The sequence below is a fragment of the Aspergillus stella-maris genome, assembly GCF_047715825.1.
Source record: "Aspergillus stella-maris strain CBS 113639 unplaced genomic scaffold BDV14scaffold_3, whole genome shotgun sequence".
Lineage (NCBI taxonomy): Eukaryota > Fungi > Ascomycota > Eurotiomycetes > Eurotiales > Aspergillaceae > Aspergillus > Aspergillus stella-maris.
In genome coordinates, this window is record NW_027396797.1 from 796817 (window position 1) to 815169 (window position 18353).

General features: G+C 51.4%; 6 protein-coding genes across 6 annotated transcripts; 2 read left to right on the forward strand and 4 right to left on the reverse strand.

The window, feature by feature from the left end:
* Window positions 1–53: 53 nt before the first annotated feature.
* Window positions 54–774, reverse strand: BDV14DRAFT_69554 (uncharacterized protein). The gene is made up of 2 exons (XM_073777303.1): window positions 336–774; window positions 54–245 (listed from the first exon to the last, which is right to left on the reverse strand). Exons 1-2 carry the CDS (start codon window positions 642–644, stop codon window positions 195–197), a joined length of 360 nt encoding a protein of 119 aa, XP_073633058.1. The 5' UTR covers window positions 645–774; the 3' UTR covers window positions 54–194.
* A 124-nt stretch (window positions 775–898) lies between these two features.
* Window positions 899–2557, reverse strand: midA (putative cell wall protein). The gene has a single exon (XM_073767162.1). The coding sequence runs from the start codon at window positions 2190–2192 to the stop codon at window positions 1377–1379; it is 816 nt and encodes a 271-aa protein (XP_073633059.1). The 5' UTR covers window positions 2193–2557; the 3' UTR covers window positions 899–1376.
* A 3225-nt stretch (window positions 2558–5782) lies between these two features.
* ptpB (tyrosine protein phosphatase PTP1) lies at window positions 5783–7695 on the forward strand. Its single transcript, XM_073777304.1, has 3 exons — window positions 5783–6262; window positions 6345–6610; window positions 6663–7695. The coding sequence occupies exons 1-3, from the start codon at window positions 6091–6093 to the stop codon at window positions 7491–7493; spliced, it is 1269 nt and encodes a 422-aa protein (XP_073633060.1). The 5' UTR covers window positions 5783–6090; the 3' UTR covers window positions 7494–7695.
* A 474-nt stretch (window positions 7696–8169) lies between these two features.
* Window positions 8170–9422, reverse strand: BDV14DRAFT_164321 (VanZ family protein). The gene is made up of 2 exons (XM_073767163.1): window positions 9328–9422; window positions 8170–9197 (listed from the first exon to the last, which is right to left on the reverse strand). The coding sequence occupies exons 1-2, from the start codon at window positions 9350–9352 to the stop codon at window positions 8584–8586; spliced, it is 639 nt and encodes a 212-aa protein (XP_073633061.1). The 5' UTR covers window positions 9353–9422; the 3' UTR covers window positions 8170–8583.
* A 323-nt stretch (window positions 9423–9745) lies between these two features.
* On the forward strand, window positions 9746–14252 carry BDV14DRAFT_164323 (SAGA histone acetyltransferase complex subunit SPT7). The gene is made up of 4 exons (XM_073767164.1): window positions 9746–11078; window positions 11135–12270; window positions 12324–13006; window positions 13057–14252. The coding sequence occupies exons 1-4, from the start codon at window positions 9998–10000 to the stop codon at window positions 13628–13630; spliced, it is 3474 nt and encodes a 1157-aa protein (XP_073633062.1). The 5' UTR covers window positions 9746–9997; the 3' UTR covers window positions 13631–14252.
* An 821-nt stretch (window positions 14253–15073) lies between these two features.
* On the reverse strand, window positions 15074–18048 carry BDV14DRAFT_209135 (putative eukaryotic translation initiation factor eIF-2C4; the record flags this gene model as incomplete). The annotated part of the gene is made up of 6 exons (XM_073775574.1): window positions 15074–15270; window positions 15328–17164; window positions 17222–17370; window positions 17428–17618; window positions 17671–17783; window positions 17848–18048. The coding sequence occupies 6 exons, from the start codon at window positions 18046–18048 to the stop codon at window positions 15074–15076; spliced, it is 2688 nt and encodes an 895-aa protein (XP_073633063.1).
* Between the last annotated feature and the right edge of the window lie 305 nt (window positions 18049–18353).

Here is an 18353-nt window from a genome sequence, read left to right on the forward strand (position 1 = left end):
AGATGTATAGTCCGTCTATACTCGGACAATCATCTTCAGTATACTGTACAAGACCGCATATTCTTCGCGGAAAAACTCACGAATGTGTTCCCATCGACAGCATAGGGCCTCTCTGAGTTCCCCGTCTCAGTGATCTAAAACAATATCAGCATGGCCCACACTTCTACTTTCTAGGCTGCATTGCAGCCCAGAGTCTAGCACATCGGTAAGCTTACAGCCGGTGTAGATCCACCAAGCGTCCCGGCCTAGACAAAGCGACAATAATCAGTAAATGTTGTGTTTAAGATTATATAGAGTAAATGACGCGAGTCGCCAAACGGCATAGGTATACATACGCGCCTCACCAACCGAGGACCCGCACCCGCAACCTCATACACGATCCCCAACGGATCAAATGCATTGGCTAGTACTGCCAGGAACAAAGAAATAACGAAAAAATGAGCAAGGACGCGCAATAGCAATACCGACGACGAAGACGTGGTCATTGCTGCCCAGAGTCCAGTTCCGTTTGGGGACCCGAGTTTCAGGGACTGGGTCCGTTGCGTAACGTTGCGCTGCAGAGTCAAACGGCTGGAGCTGATTGATTGGCGAGGAGTATTTGCTGGTGCCTGACAGTAGGTAGTGACTAGTGACAGGGTATGCATGTACAGGCAGATCAACCGAAGCCCAAGTAACGACTCGATGAGCGAGGTTCCTGAGTTGACGCCAGACTGGCGATAAAGTGGACTAAAGTCTGGACATGACTTCAGGTTGCTAGGTCAAGGATCCTTCCGTTTCGGGGGCGGGGGTTTGCTTGAGTGTTTCATGATGGAGATCCTGGTCTATTGGGCGCTTAGTACTTTTGGATGAGTCACTTTCAAAACATCTACATCGACTACGTGCTTGAATGGAATAGAGATTGAAACGTTTTGAAAGTATTTCTTTAGATTAAATACATATACGTATGTAGAGCATATTGCTTTTCCGCCTGAGATTGCCAGCCATAAGCGGCAATATTAGGCTGTAAGAATAGGAACAGCTGAGAAAGACGACACAAAACTCACTGAACCGCTGAAAGGTGGATGAAAGATGGATGCTTCGATGGGGGAATCAAGATGGTGACCAACCATAAATGCTAGCAAAATCGCGAAAGGAGAGAAATTCGGTCTGGGAGGGAACGACGTGGTCTATATGTGAAAATCGCAACAGCTGAAAAACGAGCAGCAAAAAACCAGAGATAATCGACTCGGAACAAATCCAGCAAGTCCTCGCCCAAAAGCGCCAATGTAACTGCGTGATAATCGTACAGACTTTATACAAAGTCGATAGGTGTATGCGCACTGAAATATTATGTAACGATTTCGGTCCTGATGATAATCGTAGGGTAGCAGACTTGTCTAGAAGTTCGACGCAGCATTGACGGGACCAGGGTTGTGGTACTGGTCAAGGGTGGAACGGAAAGGAGTACCGCCAGCACCAGGGCTGGGGGCTTTCTCACGGACACCAGAGCCGACAGCGGTGCCGCTCATGAGGTCGGCGGCGTCATCCTCGCCAGCAGCACGTCTGCGGGCACGGATTCTCCAGGCAACAACACCAATGGCACCGATCAGGATGGCACCACCGACACCAACAACAACACCAATGATGATCTTCTTCTGGTTAGAAGACAGGCCGGAGTCACCAGAATCGTCGGAAGATCCGCTCAGTCCAGGGGACTCGGTTGATTCACTAGCCTCAGAATTGGTGCTAGTGTAGGTGGTAGGGACGGGGGTTCCATCGATGGTCTGCGTGGTAGTAATAGTGGTCACTTCGGGAGTCGCAGAGGTCGAGGTAGTGTCATCATCGTCGGAGCTGGTGCTGGTAGTAGTGGGATCAGAGGAATCGGAGGAGGTGGTGGTCGTAGGATCCGATGTAGTTGTAGTGGGATCAGACGTGGTGGTGGTCGAGGTTTCCTCGTCCTCGGTGGTCGTGCTTGTAGCCGTGGAGGTCGGCTCCTCTGTGCTTGTCTCTGTCTCAGACGACTCAGTCGTAGAGGTAGCGGTTTCTGTGTCCGATTCGGTAGACGTATCCGTCTCGGTCGCTGAGGTCTCGGTAGGGGTGGAAACCTGATCAGTAGTCTGCGTTACAGAGTCGGTAACTTGTGTGCTCTGTCCTGCAACCACAGCCACGAGGGACAGGGAGTACAGGAAGAGAGGGAGGGCAGTAAAGCGCATGGTGGGCTCTAGGGACGCTTCAATCGAGAAATGGGATAATAAAACGATCGGAGGGTCGAGCCGGGCGATGAGGGTTGATGAAGTGAGTCGAGTCTCGTGAGAAACTGAGGCTGACGATCACACTGTAGGTTTTGCGAGTGGCGAGAAAACAGAGGGATTAAACGATGGGATGCTTCCTCTGTGGGCGAAGAGAGGTCGGTAGGTAAGGGAGGAGGCGAAGTGTGTAACGAACGACTATTGCCTGGATGGAAAACGTGGAGGCAATAATGACACGGATGAAGATTTCAAGATGGAAGAAAAGATCGTACGAAGGGTGGGATGGACGGAAGGGAGAGGATAAAAGGGCGGCGTCAGACTGGAGGAGTGTCCGTCAGTCAGAGAGTCACGGAGACAACGCAGCTGGGCCTGGGCTGGAGACGGGAAACAAGCCCTAAACCTCTCTGGCATTTAGCGCCGCTTAGTGCACTGAATCCCCGGCCCCTGCCATTCCCAGGTGGGAAATAATGCGCACAACATAAAGCGTCCAGGACTGCACTAAGCTGCTTTGGGCCAGGCTCTTTCACGCCAGATCATGGGTCGTCAGTTGACTAGCGCAGGCACTAAGAGCCTTTGTGGCCATTCAGCGCTCGGCGCGTGAGACATCTTTCTCCTGACCCTCGAGGCAGTGTCTCAGTAACACGGTTTGTCAGCTGTCAACCACCTTGCAATGCTCTGAATTCTGCTGGTCTCTTGAGGCGCAGAGGTATCTTGCTTGCTACATCTGCATCCTTCATTGCAACCTTGCAGATCCAGTCTAAGGTTCCATCGAGTTGGACCATTATTGCCTTCTCACTTTTCCGCCAAGATTACAGATCTGAGGATTATGCCGTCTATTTTTACGCAGTGTGGACCGTGGATGAGTCTGCTCCGAGCCTGAAAATAAGGCACTGCCGAGGTTTGATTCGCCCTCCAATCTACCTGCGATTATCTAAGCCTCGCAAGCATGCAATTCGGCACGTTATTTGTTGTCGAGTCATCTCTGACTGCGCGAACCCACGGTCGAGACCTGGTAGACTCCTGCGCAGCCGAACCTGATTTCCAGGGTGCAGTCTGCAGAATTGGTGCGAACACGCGGCGACTTACGAAGTACGAAGTAGACTCAAAGCCTGCAACTGCAAACCATGGATTTGGATCTTGTCTCCAGAAAAGGGTGTTTGAACGCCTCTGCCAGATTGATCGGCGTGCCGTTGCCGCTTGTTCTTCAAGCTATCGGAACGCTAAGAGCTCCGTGTCTTACTGTCCTGATGCCGTAGAAACTCCGTCCCACGTTGTCGTTTGTGCCACCTTCCATATTGGTTACAGTACGTGCACGTGAATTCTCGCATGTAACTCTCCTAGCTATCTGACATTTGTTCTCGAATTGAGAGTATCGGTAGACCAGTCAGCCTAACAAAGCAGCCCATATCTACAGCGACGCTTCAGATCATCGAACGTAACACGGCACACCGCAGTTCGTGACCGGATCCTCATAAGATGGGCTCCATCTGCCTACTGCCAACTCGCGAACTGATCGGCAAATAGACGCCGAAATCAGCCTTGTCTTCCAATCAAATGCCGTAAAAGCCTTTGCAGTTCCAGATAGTAGCCGCTCAGATGGAGCAGAAGATTTCGGACCGTTATGATTTTTTGTGCTTGTGACCTGTGCGACCCGCCTGCTGAACTGTGAGTCTGTGATCCCTTGGGCGGTTGAACTTGTGACGTAGGGCTGTATGAGGAAATGGGGCCTTTATAATGAATTCGAGGGAATGGTGATGGAGCATCTATTGGCAAGAATGAGACATCTCGGCTAGCCGGCAGGACGACGAGAAGTGTAATCAAATGCCGAATGTGCCGAATCCCTGTGTCAATGCTGCAAACATAGGATCAGTCGCAGTCAACCGAGCGTTCGCTGGGTTTTATTGAGACCGAGGGCGCGGTATTGGAGGCTAAGAAATCCGAGATCCAATGACGGTGAGAGCGCTAAGCCGTAGGATGCTGGACAGCCCGCGATGGCAAGTCTGGGTAGCACATTCCAGTATGGCGGCCGGAGTCAAGCCATCACATCCATGCTTCATGTGCAGAGAGCGGTCGAGATGCTGAATTTGTTGAAATAAAGATAGAACACAGTTATGGGCTCTTTGCGAAAAGGGGTATTCGAAGGAACAATAAAGATCGTGTCTATGCTATGCGGCGTAGTGGTCGGATTTCACTGGTTTTTCGGCGGCCTTTTGCCCTTGAGTTGTTCTTTGATCTCTTCCTTGAAGTACTGAAGGAACTGCCTCGCGGGTCCTGATTCAGCGAAGTGAATGAGCATTTTCATCCGAACACTAGGAAATCTTATATAGAGCGAACATACCGGTATGGTCTCTATTCGTGCCACCCACTTCCTCCGGGGGGATGCCATGTCTCAGTTGCTGAACCTTCCCGTGCACCCGGCTGACCATGCGATGGAACGTTGGACTCGTCAAGAGCTTTTCAAAAGAGTCAATATCAAGTATATCTATAAGATTATGACGAACGCAGTATGCATACCCGTGTTGTCAGCCAAGCCTAGATAGAGATGCTCGATTAGCCATGCTTGCTCTTGGAAACTTGCGAATCATCAACAGCTGATGGAGGTAGCATACCTCAAAGGTTCGGACAAGAAGCCATTTGGGAAAAACCATATTGAGGCAATTCGAAGATGAGACAAGCTGGTAACAGCATAGGCCGTCAGGAATGTTTAGTCGTTGAATGCAGATGCAGTTGCGGGGATGTACAAAGCTCGAACTTTGTGAAGGTTTAAGTTAGTCAGCATCTCGAACGATGGCACAATACTGACTTGGGCCAATCACAAAACGCGATGAGATGGCTGCCGCGTGCACAAACCAGCCGCCCGTCCGCCCGCGCGTCGCATCTCCAACTGGGTCTTAATTTTTTAAACCTCCGCTTGTTTATGAGGTTTTATGACCTAAATAGTGTTTGACTTGTTGACATATAAGAAATCGAGACAAGCTCAGTTTGAAGTCGTCTTAGCTTTGTGTTTGTTATCTTTCCCATCGCATCTTAATGTTCGCAGCCTTTCAGGAACTGTCAAATTACATCACTGCTGAGCCACATTGATCAACCCAAATTCAATAATCGCGGATGATCTTGATAACGATAATCATAAATATGATGAAAGCTCCTTGAACAGAGAACCTCTGTGTCCGTATGCTTGATTTTTGCTTGTTTTTCGCCTTCGGTCCTTTGTGTTCTGCTGGTTTCTCTACAGTGGGTTCTCATTTACCCTCCTTAATGTTAAGGTAAGAGCGCTCCTGCTGGAATCCAACACACCAGCATGTTCTGTCCTTCTACGTACCTCGGACAAGATTCGCTTCTGCTTCTCGCCAGTTAAACTTTCCTAGTGGGTGTCGCGTGTTGATTATCGCGAAGACTTTAAGCTTAATTTCGCCGTTGCCACTCATTGCTCGCAGCGCAGTCGTCTCTGCCACATCGCGCCTCCGTCGTGGACGTGCACGTTTTCCCCGCTACAAGACGCATAATAACCATCATTATTCTCTCCAAAACCAAACCAACTGGCGGCCTTCTCCCCGTGCGATCCAGCACTCTGGCCGGGCAAATCACGCCGAGGAGCAGCTATCAAAGCTGTCTCGATCTCTCCACACTACAGATACAATCCCTGCCACACTCACCCAACGGTGCCGCCGCCGATCCGCCTGGCGCTTCGGAGTCGGAGGGGCAGGTTTTCACAGCTCCAACATCCCGCTCACTCTCGCCCGATACTCCCAGTTTCCACAGCGACTCGCAAAAGCTTGTTTCGAGGCGGAAGCGGGTCTCCCAAAAGGCGCGCGGCGTCCTGGGTAAGGTTCGTGCCTTCCAGAGGATCGCTGCCGCCAAGATGGCGCATCCCACCATCAAAATCGACACGAACGTCCAGGCCACCAAGCGCTCACATCCGGACAACGAGGAGGGTGCCGAGATGATAGATGGACCGGAGGATGACAACCCGGCATTGGAGGAGGGGGATAACAATGATTTTGTACCGCCGTTCCTTCGCCAGTCGGTTATAGGTTGGTTCGCCTTTTTCTTGAAGACATGCGTTCTTGTCGCGCTATGGTGGGGCTGTTGGCTGACTTTTTGGATCGCATCTAGATATCCATAACAAGTTCGAAGAGCTCGAATGGATGCAACGGACTCGTATTATGGAGGGGTCGCAGGCGAATGACCCCTCGCATCGTTGGGCGCTAGATACCGATCCCGAAGTGAGGGCCAGGAACCGATACGCGAACGTGCAGGCGTGGGCAAACTCTCGCATACATCTCCGAGTACCTGAAGGCGAATGCGATTTCATAAATGCTTCCCCCATTACTCTCAAAGACTCCGTCTCCCAGGAGGAGCGGAAGTACATTGCGACGCAGGTAAGTTGCTACTGCACCTCTGTCTCAAAATCAGCTACTGACCGTACGGCAGGGACCCAAACTGGACGGCCTCTATCACTTCTGGTATATGGTTTTCCACGAGACCGATGATGTAGCGGTGGTTGTTATGCTTACCCAGGCGATGGAGGCGGGCCGCGAAAAGTGTTCACAGTACTTCCCGCTCGATCTTGAGAACCCGACGATGGTCTTGCGGCAGGACGACGGCGAGCCCTCCGTGGAGGACGATGAAAATCAATCGGAGAGTGGCGAGGTGCTTGGTCAAGTCACGCTCCTGGAGAGTGAGTGGAACGAGGATTGTCGGTCTGAGATTCGAAAGCTTGAGCTTACCCTGGGCTCCGAAACTAAAACGGTGTGGCATTTCTTGTTCGCCGGCTGGGCGGACTATTCGAAACCCGTTGGTGATGATCGCGATGCGCTTCTTCAGCTGATAGAATCAACGGCCGAAAAGGCTGCTTCGCCCCAGAATCCTCGCATCGTTCATTGCAGTGCTGGGGTCGGTCGGACAGGCACATTCATCGCGCTCGATCACCTCCTACAGGAACTCGAATCGGGCGAGCTTCTCAAGGTCACTGATGAAGAATCAGACCCTGTGTTCGAGGCGGTTGACCAAATGCGCGAGCAGCGGATGATGATGGTATACAACGAGATGCAGCTCATCTTCATATACGAAGTTTTGCGAGAACAGGCCGACATCATCTTGGAGAGAACCTACGGCATCAGCCGTCAACAGTCAGGTGCTCGGTCCGCCAAGATCGCCAAACTGTCCGACGAAGATTCCTATCTTCCTGCTTCTAAGCCGGAGCTTGAGGTTGCCGAGGAGCAGCCTACTGCTGAATCGCCGGAGAAACCAGACGATGAGTGATCATTGCTGAGGTCGCTGCTGCCGGTGGCGCCGTTGCCTTGCCCGACGGCCTTTGCCTATCCAATTAATGCCCTTGACGTACTTTGCATATTTCCTACTTCTATTATTGCCCATATTGATGACTACTATGATTACCTGACTTGCATACACTGCCTGGATTCTCGTTTATTTTGATTTTGCGCCACTATGTTACATCCATAATTGCCTGTCTTCCTTCCATCTCCATTGCTCCAGGGTCGTAAAGCCGCTTTGCCGATGCCGAGCTAATCACTGCATATCCTACTTCATCCTTACTTCCTGAGCTTTAGATTTGCTGTATCATAGTTTGGTTCAATCTAGGATTGAATGAGCGATGACTCTGTACTCCGTAGATCCTACCGGCCCTCGGACTTCAACCTTGCGCTTACAAAGTTAGGACTCCGGCGGCGTATCCTTTTAGCAGATAGGGCCTAAAGCGGATTGTATTGCGATGAAAGGATGTTCTCCAGATTTTCGCTTGGGAAAGCGCTTTTCCACATAGCTGTGATGCAACGGTTGAAAGATATATATTCGGTACCACCTGCCTGCCACAACAACGATAGAGAAAGGTACCGTTTATTTGCTCTTTCACCCCAAATCTATAAAATAGATCAACTTTAAAGCGCGTTGAAAATAGAAAAAGAGAAGAAATAGAAAGGTATAATTTAATTTTAGTATTCATCTACAAACTACCATAGAAGGCCATAGATAATATGTAACAAACAAGAAAAGTCACATCCAATCATACATGGGCGCCAGACAGCAGTTGCAGGGCACAAATGAACCTGAACCACCTTGCACAGAATTACGGATAAAGGAAGTCGTAAGAGGAGAGCGTTTCTTCATCGATGTGATTGAGACGGGGGTGTCGTGTCGTTATATAATCGTGAGGAATCGTGGCTGGCGTGCGGCGAGCGTAACGTTGGATCGATCGTGAGGTTGGATGTTGAATGGGGAGCCTCAATGGCGGGAATCTCCCTTAGACTCTGGAAAGGGTTTCCATCAGAGCCCGTTTGTAAGACTGGGAAACGAGTTTGATGGAGGAGTCCCGGCTATTGAGAGCTGACCCAACCTAATCGCTCCTCTTCCCACCCTCAACAGGTCCTTTGTGATCCCCGCCATCCGCAGCCTGCTTGTTCAGGTGCCCAGTCTGGTCATCGTCGTCCTCATCCCAATTGTCAACGGCGTTCTCATCCCAGTCATCGACTTCCTGCTCAAGGTTCATGACGCCCGATTCCTGCGGCTCGAGCCCGTCCTCATCGCGATGACCAGGCCCCATACCAAGCTCGACATCGCCATCGCCTTCATCACCCAGCGATCCGAAGCGGGACTTGCGGCGCCGCTCGAGCATACGCCGGTGGTACCAGCTGCATAAGCCGACTGCGCCGAGACTTCCGACGATGTTGGCGAGGAGGTCGAATGGGTCGAAGTTGCGACCGTTGGGGAGGAGACCCTGAACGATTTCGGAGCCGACGCCTAGAGCGAGCGTACAGACGATCAATGTAAGGTGGAGTGTGCGTCGCCGTGAGGTATCGGGGATCCAGTAGAAGACGAGTGAGAGGAGGAAGAATGTGACGACATGAAGGAGCTTGTCGTTTGGTTGGAGGTTTGAGGGGACAGTTGGGTTGTCACTGTGTGGAAGGAGACCTATGTAGGCGGCTAGAATGAGGAGGAAGACGAAGGCGCCTGTTGTTGGGGGTGGTTAGCATGATTATTGAAGCTTGGTCTGCATGTAAATAGGCATCTCCGAAGCGCTGGCAGTTATGATGACATTGTGTCGGGGAGAGACAACGGAAAGTGCAGAGATAATACATACCCGCGAAATAATATCGGATTCGCATGGTGCAAGCCGGACCAAGTAGTTGTCGCAGCGAACGAGAAAGAGAAAGGACAGCTTTGGGAATTGGAGCTTGGATGCTTGCCTGATGGTGGTTCACGTCATGTGCATTTTATACAAAGCGGATAAGGGTGGATAAGGGTCTATGAATAATTATGAAGGGCCTGGTTTCATTCACAACGTCCACTCTGTAACACTGGTTTCAATGACAATGAGATCAGCGACTTGAAAGCAAGACAAGTATCTGAGTACTTCTGAGAACTTGCGATATGTGAGAGACAACAACTATCCTATTTTACATGCGCCTGTGCTGTTCTGGCTTGAAGCAGCAGCTCTACCCATAAAACTGCGTGGTTGGTCAGTAAGTGCGGCGACCGTCTATGCTGGTCACGGCCCCGTCCTGACTTCACCTCGTCCGTTCGCGCAGAGAACCTTGTACAGAAGCGACTGTCTTTGCCATCCAAATTTCTGCCCGCTCCATCCTCGAGGGCCCTGGAAACATCGTCTTTCGTTTCTCTGTCACCTCTACTCTGTCTCTATGTATTTTATTCCGATTCCGACCCGTTCGTTGTTACCTGCCCGAACCTGATCATAACCGTGGAGAAACGAGCCCCCTCGCCCGCCCCAGAACCGGGGTTTTGGAGCGAGCATGTCGCTCGGCCACCACAACGCCTGGCTCCCCCCAGGCCATCTTCGCCCCCCTGACGATATGCTGGACGCGCGGAGCTCCAATGGCATTTCAAAACTATTTTCCGGTCCCAGAACGCCCCAGATGCGCGGCTCGGTCGACGCCGATGCTACTCACGCGGGCAATTTGATATCGGAGCCCGACACCACCGCGGAGGAAGATCCACGCATCGCTTTATTCCGCGACTTATATAACCGCAGTGAGGCGAAAATAAACGGCCTGTTTTCGGGCGAGAAGCTTGCAGATGACACGCTCGATGATGCTGTCGCTCTTCTCCATGCGGCTGAAGCTCCCGATCAACGCGCCGACGAACCGGCACCTCCCCAACCTGCGCCCAAGAAAGCCGCGCGAAAGATAGACGATGACGACTACGATGACTATGACGAAGATGATGAAGATGAGGCAGAGCCTGCTTCGCCTCCTCCGTCAAAGGCCTCCGTCCCAGTCCAACAACCCACTGCCATACCATCGCCGAGTCGCCCTCCGAGTACCTCAATATCCGCGGCCGGGGAGGGCGCAAAGGAGGTCAAGAAAGAAACAGTGGAAGATATCCGCAAGAAGCTAGAGGAAGATAAGAAAGCCACCGAGGAGGCGGCCAAAAGAAGTTCCCACACCCTGTTCTACACCCTGGAGAACGATAGAGATGCGATGCTGGATCAACAACGCTTGGAGGAGTCTGAGCGACAAGTCGAGGCTGAGATGTCCGGCCAGGCAAATGCTGGTACAACTGCAACGTCGGGCACGAACGGTTACGGCTCCCTCAGTAATGCTAATCTTGGCGCGTCAAGCTTAACGCTGAAGAACCTCATCGCAAGAATTGATATGAAGCGCAATATGGTCCAGGCTTCCGACGCGGATCTTCGCAGCTTGATGAGTGAAGTTCGCAAGAACCGAAGCAAGTGGGCTAGCGAAGACAAGATAGGCCAAGAAGAGCTCTATGAAGCTGCGGAGAAGGTCCTCAGCGAACTGAAAGCCATGACCGAGCATTCGTCTGCTTTCCTGACGCGTGTCAACAAGCGCGACGCTCCGGATTACTACTCAGGTGAGCCAAGCTTATCCCATGCTCTTTTCTGACCATGATACTAACTTTGTTTCTAGTTATCAAACACCCCATGGATCTCGGTACAATGACGAAAAAGCTGAAGGCTATCCAGTACAAGTCGAAACAGGATTTTGTAGACGACCTGAACCTCATTTGGGCCAATTGCCTCAAGTACAACACAAACCCTGAGCATCCACTGCGAAAGCACGCCCTGTATATGAAAAAGGAAACTGAAAAGCTCGTCCCTCTTATTCCTGAGATTGTCATTCGCGATCGCGCTGAAGTGGAGGCAGAGGAGCGACGGCTTCAGCTTGCCGAGCTTGATGGTGGAGATGAGAGCGACGATGAACCTATTATGTCCTCAAGAGGTCGGAAAGCCCCAGGGAAGAAGTCATCGAAGAAAGGTGCTGCGCCAGCTCCAAGCACCCCAAGCGGATCCGAACCTCCCGTTGGCTCTGCCTCGCAACCAGCGCCGCCAGTGCGCTCTGACTCTGACATTCCTTTGGAGGGAGTCCAAAATGGGTTTGCGACCCCGCCTCCCGGGACGCAGACGCCGTCTGATCCTGCTGGGCCCGGTGCTACTACGTCAGGAGAACAGACTGATAGCATGGACCTTGATGGTCTAACAACACCAACTACTGCTCTCAGCGCCCTGGCCACACCTGGTATAGAACTTGACGACCCCGAGTACAAGGTCTGGAAGCAAGTAACAAAGAAGGACCGAGCGCTCATTGCTGCCGAGAGACATCGTCTCTTGAAAGGAGACAAGATCAACGCCGAGGAGCCTGCCCTTGTTCGCACCAAAGCCGGTATGCGGAGGTGGCTTAGAAGCCAGGAGCAGAGTCGTACAGAGGCCGAAAAGCTTAACGAATCCGGCGCAAATGAGCCGAATGCCGCTAGCGAAACGCTCGCTGAGGGTATTGAGGAAGAGGAAGACAAGGTGATACCCGACTACTACGACGTCATGTCAGGTATTCCAGATCTTCCTGCCCACTGGACATGGAAGGAAGACAGTGAGGGGAATCTTGTTGATACGAACGAGGACTTCCTGCGGATATTACCCAAAGAATCGTTCATGCAGCCGGACAGCAAACTTTCTCGAAAGATGGATGTGAACATGCGGCAGATGCAGGAGACCAGAAGAGTCTGTACAAGGATTGGCATGGTCAAACAGATGCAACTCCAGTCTCAGGTAAGGCGTAAAGCTATGATCAAAGTAAGGTCCGTGAACTAAACTTGTCGCAGATATATCAAAACCAGTTTCAAAAACATAACTCCGAACCCTTTGTTGAACGGAATACTGAAACCCACGTCATGAATGATAATGGGCCTGTGATTGCTCCCTGGGTCTGCAAGGCAGCACTGCAGCGCTCCGTTGCAAAGGTCTTCTACCATACCGGCTTTGAAGAGTATCAGCCAACAGCAATTGATGCTGCCACGGACATGGCTTCGGATTTCTTCCAGAAGATTGGTGAAACCCTGAAGTCGTACATGGAAACACCAAAAGTACCGGTGGAAGATGCAACGACAGCGTCGCAATGGAAGCGCGCCTACACTGAACCGGAGATGATGCTTCATACACTGTCGTCCGTCGGTATCGATATCGAGGGTCTGGAATCATACATCAAAGATGACATTGAACGTCTTGGCACGAAGCTTGTTACTGCTCATGATCGCCTGGAATCCCTCTATACTGAGCTCGTCCGCCCTGGCTTTCAAGATGGCGGCGAAGACGGCTCCTTGGCCTTTGTGGATGGCAGTGAACAGTTCATTGGCGGTGACTTTGCAGAAGACATTGATGGCGAAGATTTCTTTGGTTTCAAGGAAATGGGGCTGCTCAAAGAATTTGGTGGGAGGACTATAAAGAGCGTACCGCTGCATCTTTTCCATAACAGGATGTACAACGCTGCGCAGTCACAAAACACAAGGTATGGTTCTTACTCTCGCATTTATGTATCAAAGCTGATGACTCCGGCAGTACATCTCCTTCTGTCGCGGTGTTCACGCCGCCTCCTTCCTACCCACGCATAACTTCTGAGAACGTATCATCTCAAATTGGTCTGCTCCAAGCCTTCCTCAACGCCAAGCTGCAAGTCCGCAACAACGAGCCCCTGATCGAAGACCTGGAATTACCGCCAAAACAACGACCAATGGCTGCTCGACCGCGTCTTCCAGCTTCTGGAAAGATTATGCCGCCTTCAAATCTACCTGGGCCGGCTTCCAGCCCGCAAAAGCGGCCGCTACCACCTTCAGCTCCTGGAGCTAGCGCGAACAAAGCCGGACCCTCAGAGCCCAACAAGAAGAAGCTCAAGAAGAACAGCGGCGTTGCAATGGGACTTCCAGACGCTCTTGGCGATGATGAAACTGCCAATGGTGCTGATGGCGCAAAAGCCAACGTGAAATCCGAGGGCGCCGCTGTCCCTGATCTGACGAATGGCGACGCCGCTCACGGCCTTGAAAACGGTACTTCTGCATCTGCCAACGCGGACCCATCGAAGAACAACGACCATGCAGTGCTCCTGACCAACGGGACTGCGACTGATGCGGCATGATATATGATCTCGGTATAATTGGTTATAGAAAGAACTTCGTAACGGTAATCGGCCCTCTCAACTGGGCCTCTGGACGGCGGACAGTGGACGTCCAGGAACCGGTGCGTAACTCAGCATGCATTGCAGTTTTTGATTGACTCGACTCGACTCGACTCGACTCGACCATGTAGAACATATCGGCGGTTTTGATTTTATCGCGTTTTCGTTTTCTTCCACACCTCCTTATCTCTCCTACCTTCCGCCACTCCTTTGACCTGACTTGACCTGACCTGACCTTTACCTATCCGCCTACCTACACTGCCACCTCTAGCTTCACCTCCATGTTTTATCTACGTCCTTCATCCCGTTTTCATTTCTTTCTCATTTTCGTTCTTTTCTTCTTTCCATTCCGCCTTGTGTTACCTTGCCTTATGCTCTACCTGTGCTTTTACTAGATGCCCACCCGCGGCGGCTACCCAGCCTTACTACTTGGTTTGATACTTGATACTTGATGCGCGAAGCTCGTGATTGTGATTCTATCCAAGGTACTTACTTACATTATACATTGGTTCCGAGACCTGTTTGACTTTGCATTATCTTCTCCATTCTCTATCTCTATTGAGCGTAGCACTAAGCCTTTCCCTGAAGTCTGCCTCGCTGATGGGCAAGATAATTTTTTTGAATTTCATCTCGTTGGAAATCTCTACCGCGTACCGTAGCATCTGGGTTTACAGGGATTTCCCCTTTGGTTGATACGAGCTTTAGATATACGCCCATGTTTTCTGAAGGGCTAGCCTTCTCTCAGCATCATCGTGGAAATCTAACTCCACTGCACCGCTAGCGAAGAGTAGCGTTTGGAATCCAACCATGTCTTCTTACCCTGCGCTGTTCTCGGTCGAGGCACATATTGTCTTCGCTGGCGCTTGACGTTCTGTACTGTATGTTTCCAGGAACTTTTGCCGCGTAGGTTGTGTACGCTCTCGGTGGGATCTGACCCACTGTGCTCTGCTGGGACAGCTAGCTCATCATGTCGTCTTTATGCTAGGCTTGGGATGGATATTCTGTGAGGATGATTTTTTGGCCTCGCTACTCTATGGGTGTTTTGTCTATGTTAGGGGCTTGGATTTCAGCGATCTAGAAACTCGGTTGGAGCACAGAGATGTCTTATGGTAATGACCGACTGCGTGGAACTCTACGGCATTTATGACCTGAGTTTGTGTAGAGCAATTAAGTTACATAGAGCTAAGCTAAGTTATTGTGAGGTACAGAATGGCTCAAGCATGCAATACCATGCTGAGACTCAAGATGCCCTTTGACTAAATAAGAACGCATTTCATGTGAAAAAATCTCAAAAGTGTAGTCTGGCCTTCTACCCGATGCATAGCAACAGGCAACAAAAATGAAAGCAAAAACAAGCAACGCCAACTCTGTTGTGGTGTTATCTGACTTCCACTTCGTGTGTACTTAGATGTACCACATCCCGAAAGGCAAACGGTTAGAGGTGCCGTGGATGGGAAGAAGGCGCGGATCTGCGGGCCTATTCTGAGGCTTCGGGTTGGTCAGCTTGACCTCAGGACCGCTTTGAGGGCCGGAGCTTGCGGGAGCATCATCGTGGTGACGGGCACGATTAGACACGAGATGAGCATAGTAGACCGCGGGGACTATTGAATGTGTTAGTGCTACTTCAACTTTCAGTACTTGGGAGGACCAGGACTTACACAAAGATACCGAGGTGGTGGAGCGCATGTACTGGTAGCAATGATCGTAGATCATGTTTTCAAGCTCTTGGGGGCGGTGTTTGATCTCGTCCAAAACGACATGGTAGTGCACAGGACGAGCAGTGCCCTGCAGAGCAATGTGGGAGTACAGCAAGAAGTCCCAATCATGGGGGCTGGTCACGTCGCGTTCAACGAGGGTACCAGGAAGGGGATTGCCATTCTTGTCTGCAGAGTTTCGGTCGCCCGGTCGAGGAAAAGCCCGAAGGTGGTGGCGTTTGTTCGCAATAACGACGGTGAACTTGCCCTTGAATTGATCCTGTGTCAATTTCATGAAGATCGCCTTGATGTCAGGAACCTCTTGTCTAAGGATGTGCTGCACTTCGCCTTCGGAAACACCGTCACGGAAATAGTAGACGTTGTCAGGAGCCTTGCCTCCTCCAACGGTCGCCATCCATTCGCGAATGAGAGGGGTGAGCATAACCTCCATGTTGGAACGAGCAATCATCTCAACACGCTCACCATTTGCTTCACAAGCTCCCCAGTATCTGCCCCCAAACTGGTCCATGCAGACAGACATGGCTGCCAAAGAGGGCAACCAAACACCCTGGGGAGAGTGCGAGACGTCACCTCCGATGATCATAGATCGGGGCTTCAAAGCCGCCTCGGTGACCTTGGGAATAGCGCGAGCGGTCGTTCCACCAAGCTTAGCGTTGACCTTCATCAAGACATTGGAGATGTACTGAGGGTTGTTCTTCGCCACTTGTGCAGCCTGAAGAACCTGCGATGGAACACCCCAACGGCAGTCACAGGACTTCTTGATGCGAGAGTAGGCAAATGAGTTCTTGTCGGGGACGATGACGACAAGAAGCTGAGGGTCTTTCTGGAACTTCACACCAGTAGAGTTATAGAGCCTCTTGATGGCTTCCCCAACATCCTCTCGAAGCTCGACAACGACAGGACGCTTTGTAACGGTGCCTCCGTGTCCCTGATACGATTTCATCATGGAGTCGATGAAAGCTTCGACCTGAGTCTTGCTTACAGCATTGCGCTTGCCAGCAAAATACCCAACACCCCAGGATTCAAGAGGCTTCCTGTTGGCCACGTAGAACTTCTTGCCTCGAAGGTCCCAGCGACCAGCTGTACCAGGGTTTGTGCGGGCCATTCCTCCAAACTCAATATCAGGGGCTGGGAGAAGACGGGCCTTTGTGCGGATCATCCCCTCATCGATTTTCAAACCAAAGGTCTGCAGTACAGGATCCGCGGTGTGGTTCAGCATTTTCTTCGACTTCTGGATCGAAGCAACACGCTCACCAGGACGGGATGCGGCATATTTGATCATGTTTGAAGTCTGGAATTCGTCGAGCTTCCACAGGTAGCGGTGGAGGCCGTGGATTGTAAGCAACTCCATGGGGTACATCACGCCCTTTTTGGTCATCTCGACAAGGGGGAGGTCTGGATGGGCTAGGGCAAGATTGTACTTCATTTTGAAGTACGCCTCTACGCTCATGCGCTTGGTCTGGCCAGTTACACGATCATTGAAGTCGATCTGATGTTTCCGCGCGCTGACGTTCAAGAGGCCCTTGACAACAAAGTCCTTTCCGAGGACAGGGCAGCCGGCGTAGTGTGGCCGAACACCAAGCTTTCTGAGACGACGATGAACTTCATAGAACTTAGGCGATTCGGTGAATCCGCCATGACGATCATCGACAGGTTGCAAGTCATGCGAGAGATGCTGCGGATCACGAGACCCGGTGATTGCAAGCGCTGCACCCATGAGAGAAGTGCGCGCCCAGAAGCATGTGTTGGAGACATCCACGTTGACAATAAGTCCGCGGTTCTGCAGAGAAGTTAGTAAGGCTCACGCGCCATCGGAGGTGAAGATGGATGAATATACCAAGGCTGGACGTATAGCCTGATACACGCCCTTGAAAGCGAGAACGCCGCCGCCAATGTCCTTGTAATCGCCATTTTCGTCGAAGAAGGAGCGTCGGATGGCGAGGAAGTTCCGGCTAGGTTGCTCACGCAGAACATGATCGAGGAAGTCTAGGGTATAGGACATCAGTACGATAGGTTATCTAATGCAGATCATGAATCACTTACTCAAAGCTTCCAAAGCAGCATCTGACATGGCTGCCTGGCCACGCAGCCAGGAGTTCAGGGCCGCCAGGTTGACGGTGCGAGTTGGGCGTACGACCAAGCGGAAGGTGTTGGGGTTTTTACCGGCAGGGCGACCCTGTTCGGCGTCGAGATCGACCATGACATTGAAATACTTGGCGTAGTTCTGCAAAGACCTTTGTTCAGGTCAGCGTCTGCTTGAAATTGGAGCCAGGGGTGGTCACTAACCATGCAAGCTTCTGTCCGTCGAAGATGATCTGCTTGAGCGCATTCTTTCGAGCCTTGGAGTCCCAGACCTTCTTAACAACGGCGCTCTTCTCAGCGCCATTGCCGATGTTGACCTAGGCCATGTTAGCACGAGAGTCATCATCTAGGAGTGATGCAATCGGGGCCATCGATACTTACGTCGTACTGGTAAATGGTCTTGTTTGGGAAACTGGTGACGGCATAAGAGTTCATCTGAACTTCGATCTCTTTGCCAGTAGGGTTGAAGCCTGGACGCGGAACTGCCTGGACTGGGACCGAGTACTTTGGGTCGTTAGTATCATGTACGCGAATGTGGCGCCGACCGCCCTCGAGAAGATTGACTTCTACGATTTTCTCCATGTTGAAGGAGATAGAGTAAGGGTAAAGGTTTGATTAGGGAAACGATGGGTATGTCCTAGAGAAGGGATGTGGTTTGATTTGATGGGTATCGGGAAGATGGGATTTAGGAGAAAGTCCATACAGTCGGGGGAGGACGGGGTTTATTCATTCGAGCTGAGCTTCTGGACGAGAATATCTTGTGAAGTGTACAGGGAATACAAGAAGGAATGAGATAGGTAGGGAAGGCTTCGGCTTGATACATGGAGGGCCCGCAGTGAAGGCCATTACCAATGCCGGCGCCGTTTGAAGGACGGCAAGGGTGAATG

Excerpts from the sequence above, each read along its gene's own strand:
- BDV14DRAFT_164323 (XM_073767164.1), top strand. The coding sequence starts at position 9,998 with ATGTCGCTCGGCCACCACAACGCCTGGCTCCCCCCAGGCCATCTTCGC. Across the intron at positions 12,271-12,323 it reads AGATGCAACTCCAGTCTCAG|ATATATCAAAACCAGTTTCA; the intron begins GTAAGGCGTAAA and ends AACTTGTCGCAG. Across the intron at positions 13,007-13,056 it reads GCGCAGTCACAAAACACAAG|TACATCTCCTTCTGTCGCGG; the intron begins GTATGGTTCTTA and ends TGACTCCGGCAG.
- BDV14DRAFT_164321 (XM_073767163.1), bottom strand. The coding sequence starts at position 9,352 with ATGCGAATCCGATATTATTTCGCGG. Across the intron at positions 9,198-9,327 it reads AATCCGATATTATTTCGCGG|GCGCCTTCGTCTTCCTCCTC; the intron begins GTATGTATTATC and ends CCCCAACAACAG.
- ptpB (XM_073777304.1), top strand. The coding sequence starts at position 6,091 with ATGGCGCATCCCACCATCAAAATCGACACGAACGTCCAGGCCACCAAG. Across the intron at positions 6,263-6,344 it reads CCTTCGCCAGTCGGTTATAG|ATATCCATAACAAGTTCGAA; the intron begins GTTGGTTCGCCT and ends GATCGCATCTAG. Across the intron at positions 6,611-6,662 it reads GGAAGTACATTGCGACGCAG|GGACCCAAACTGGACGGCCT; the intron begins GTAAGTTGCTAC and ends ACCGTACGGCAG.
- midA (XM_073767162.1), bottom strand. The coding sequence starts at position 2,192 with ATGCGCTTTACTGCCCTCCCTCTCTTCCTGTACTCCCTGTCCCTCGTG.
- BDV14DRAFT_69554 (XM_073777303.1), bottom strand. The coding sequence starts at position 644 with ATGCATACCCTGTCACTAGTCACTACCTACTGTCAGGCACCAGCAAAT. Across the intron at positions 246-335 it reads GTCCTCGGTTGGTGAGGCGC|GCCGGGACGCTTGGTGGATC; the intron begins GTATGTATACCT and ends CGCTTTGTCTAG.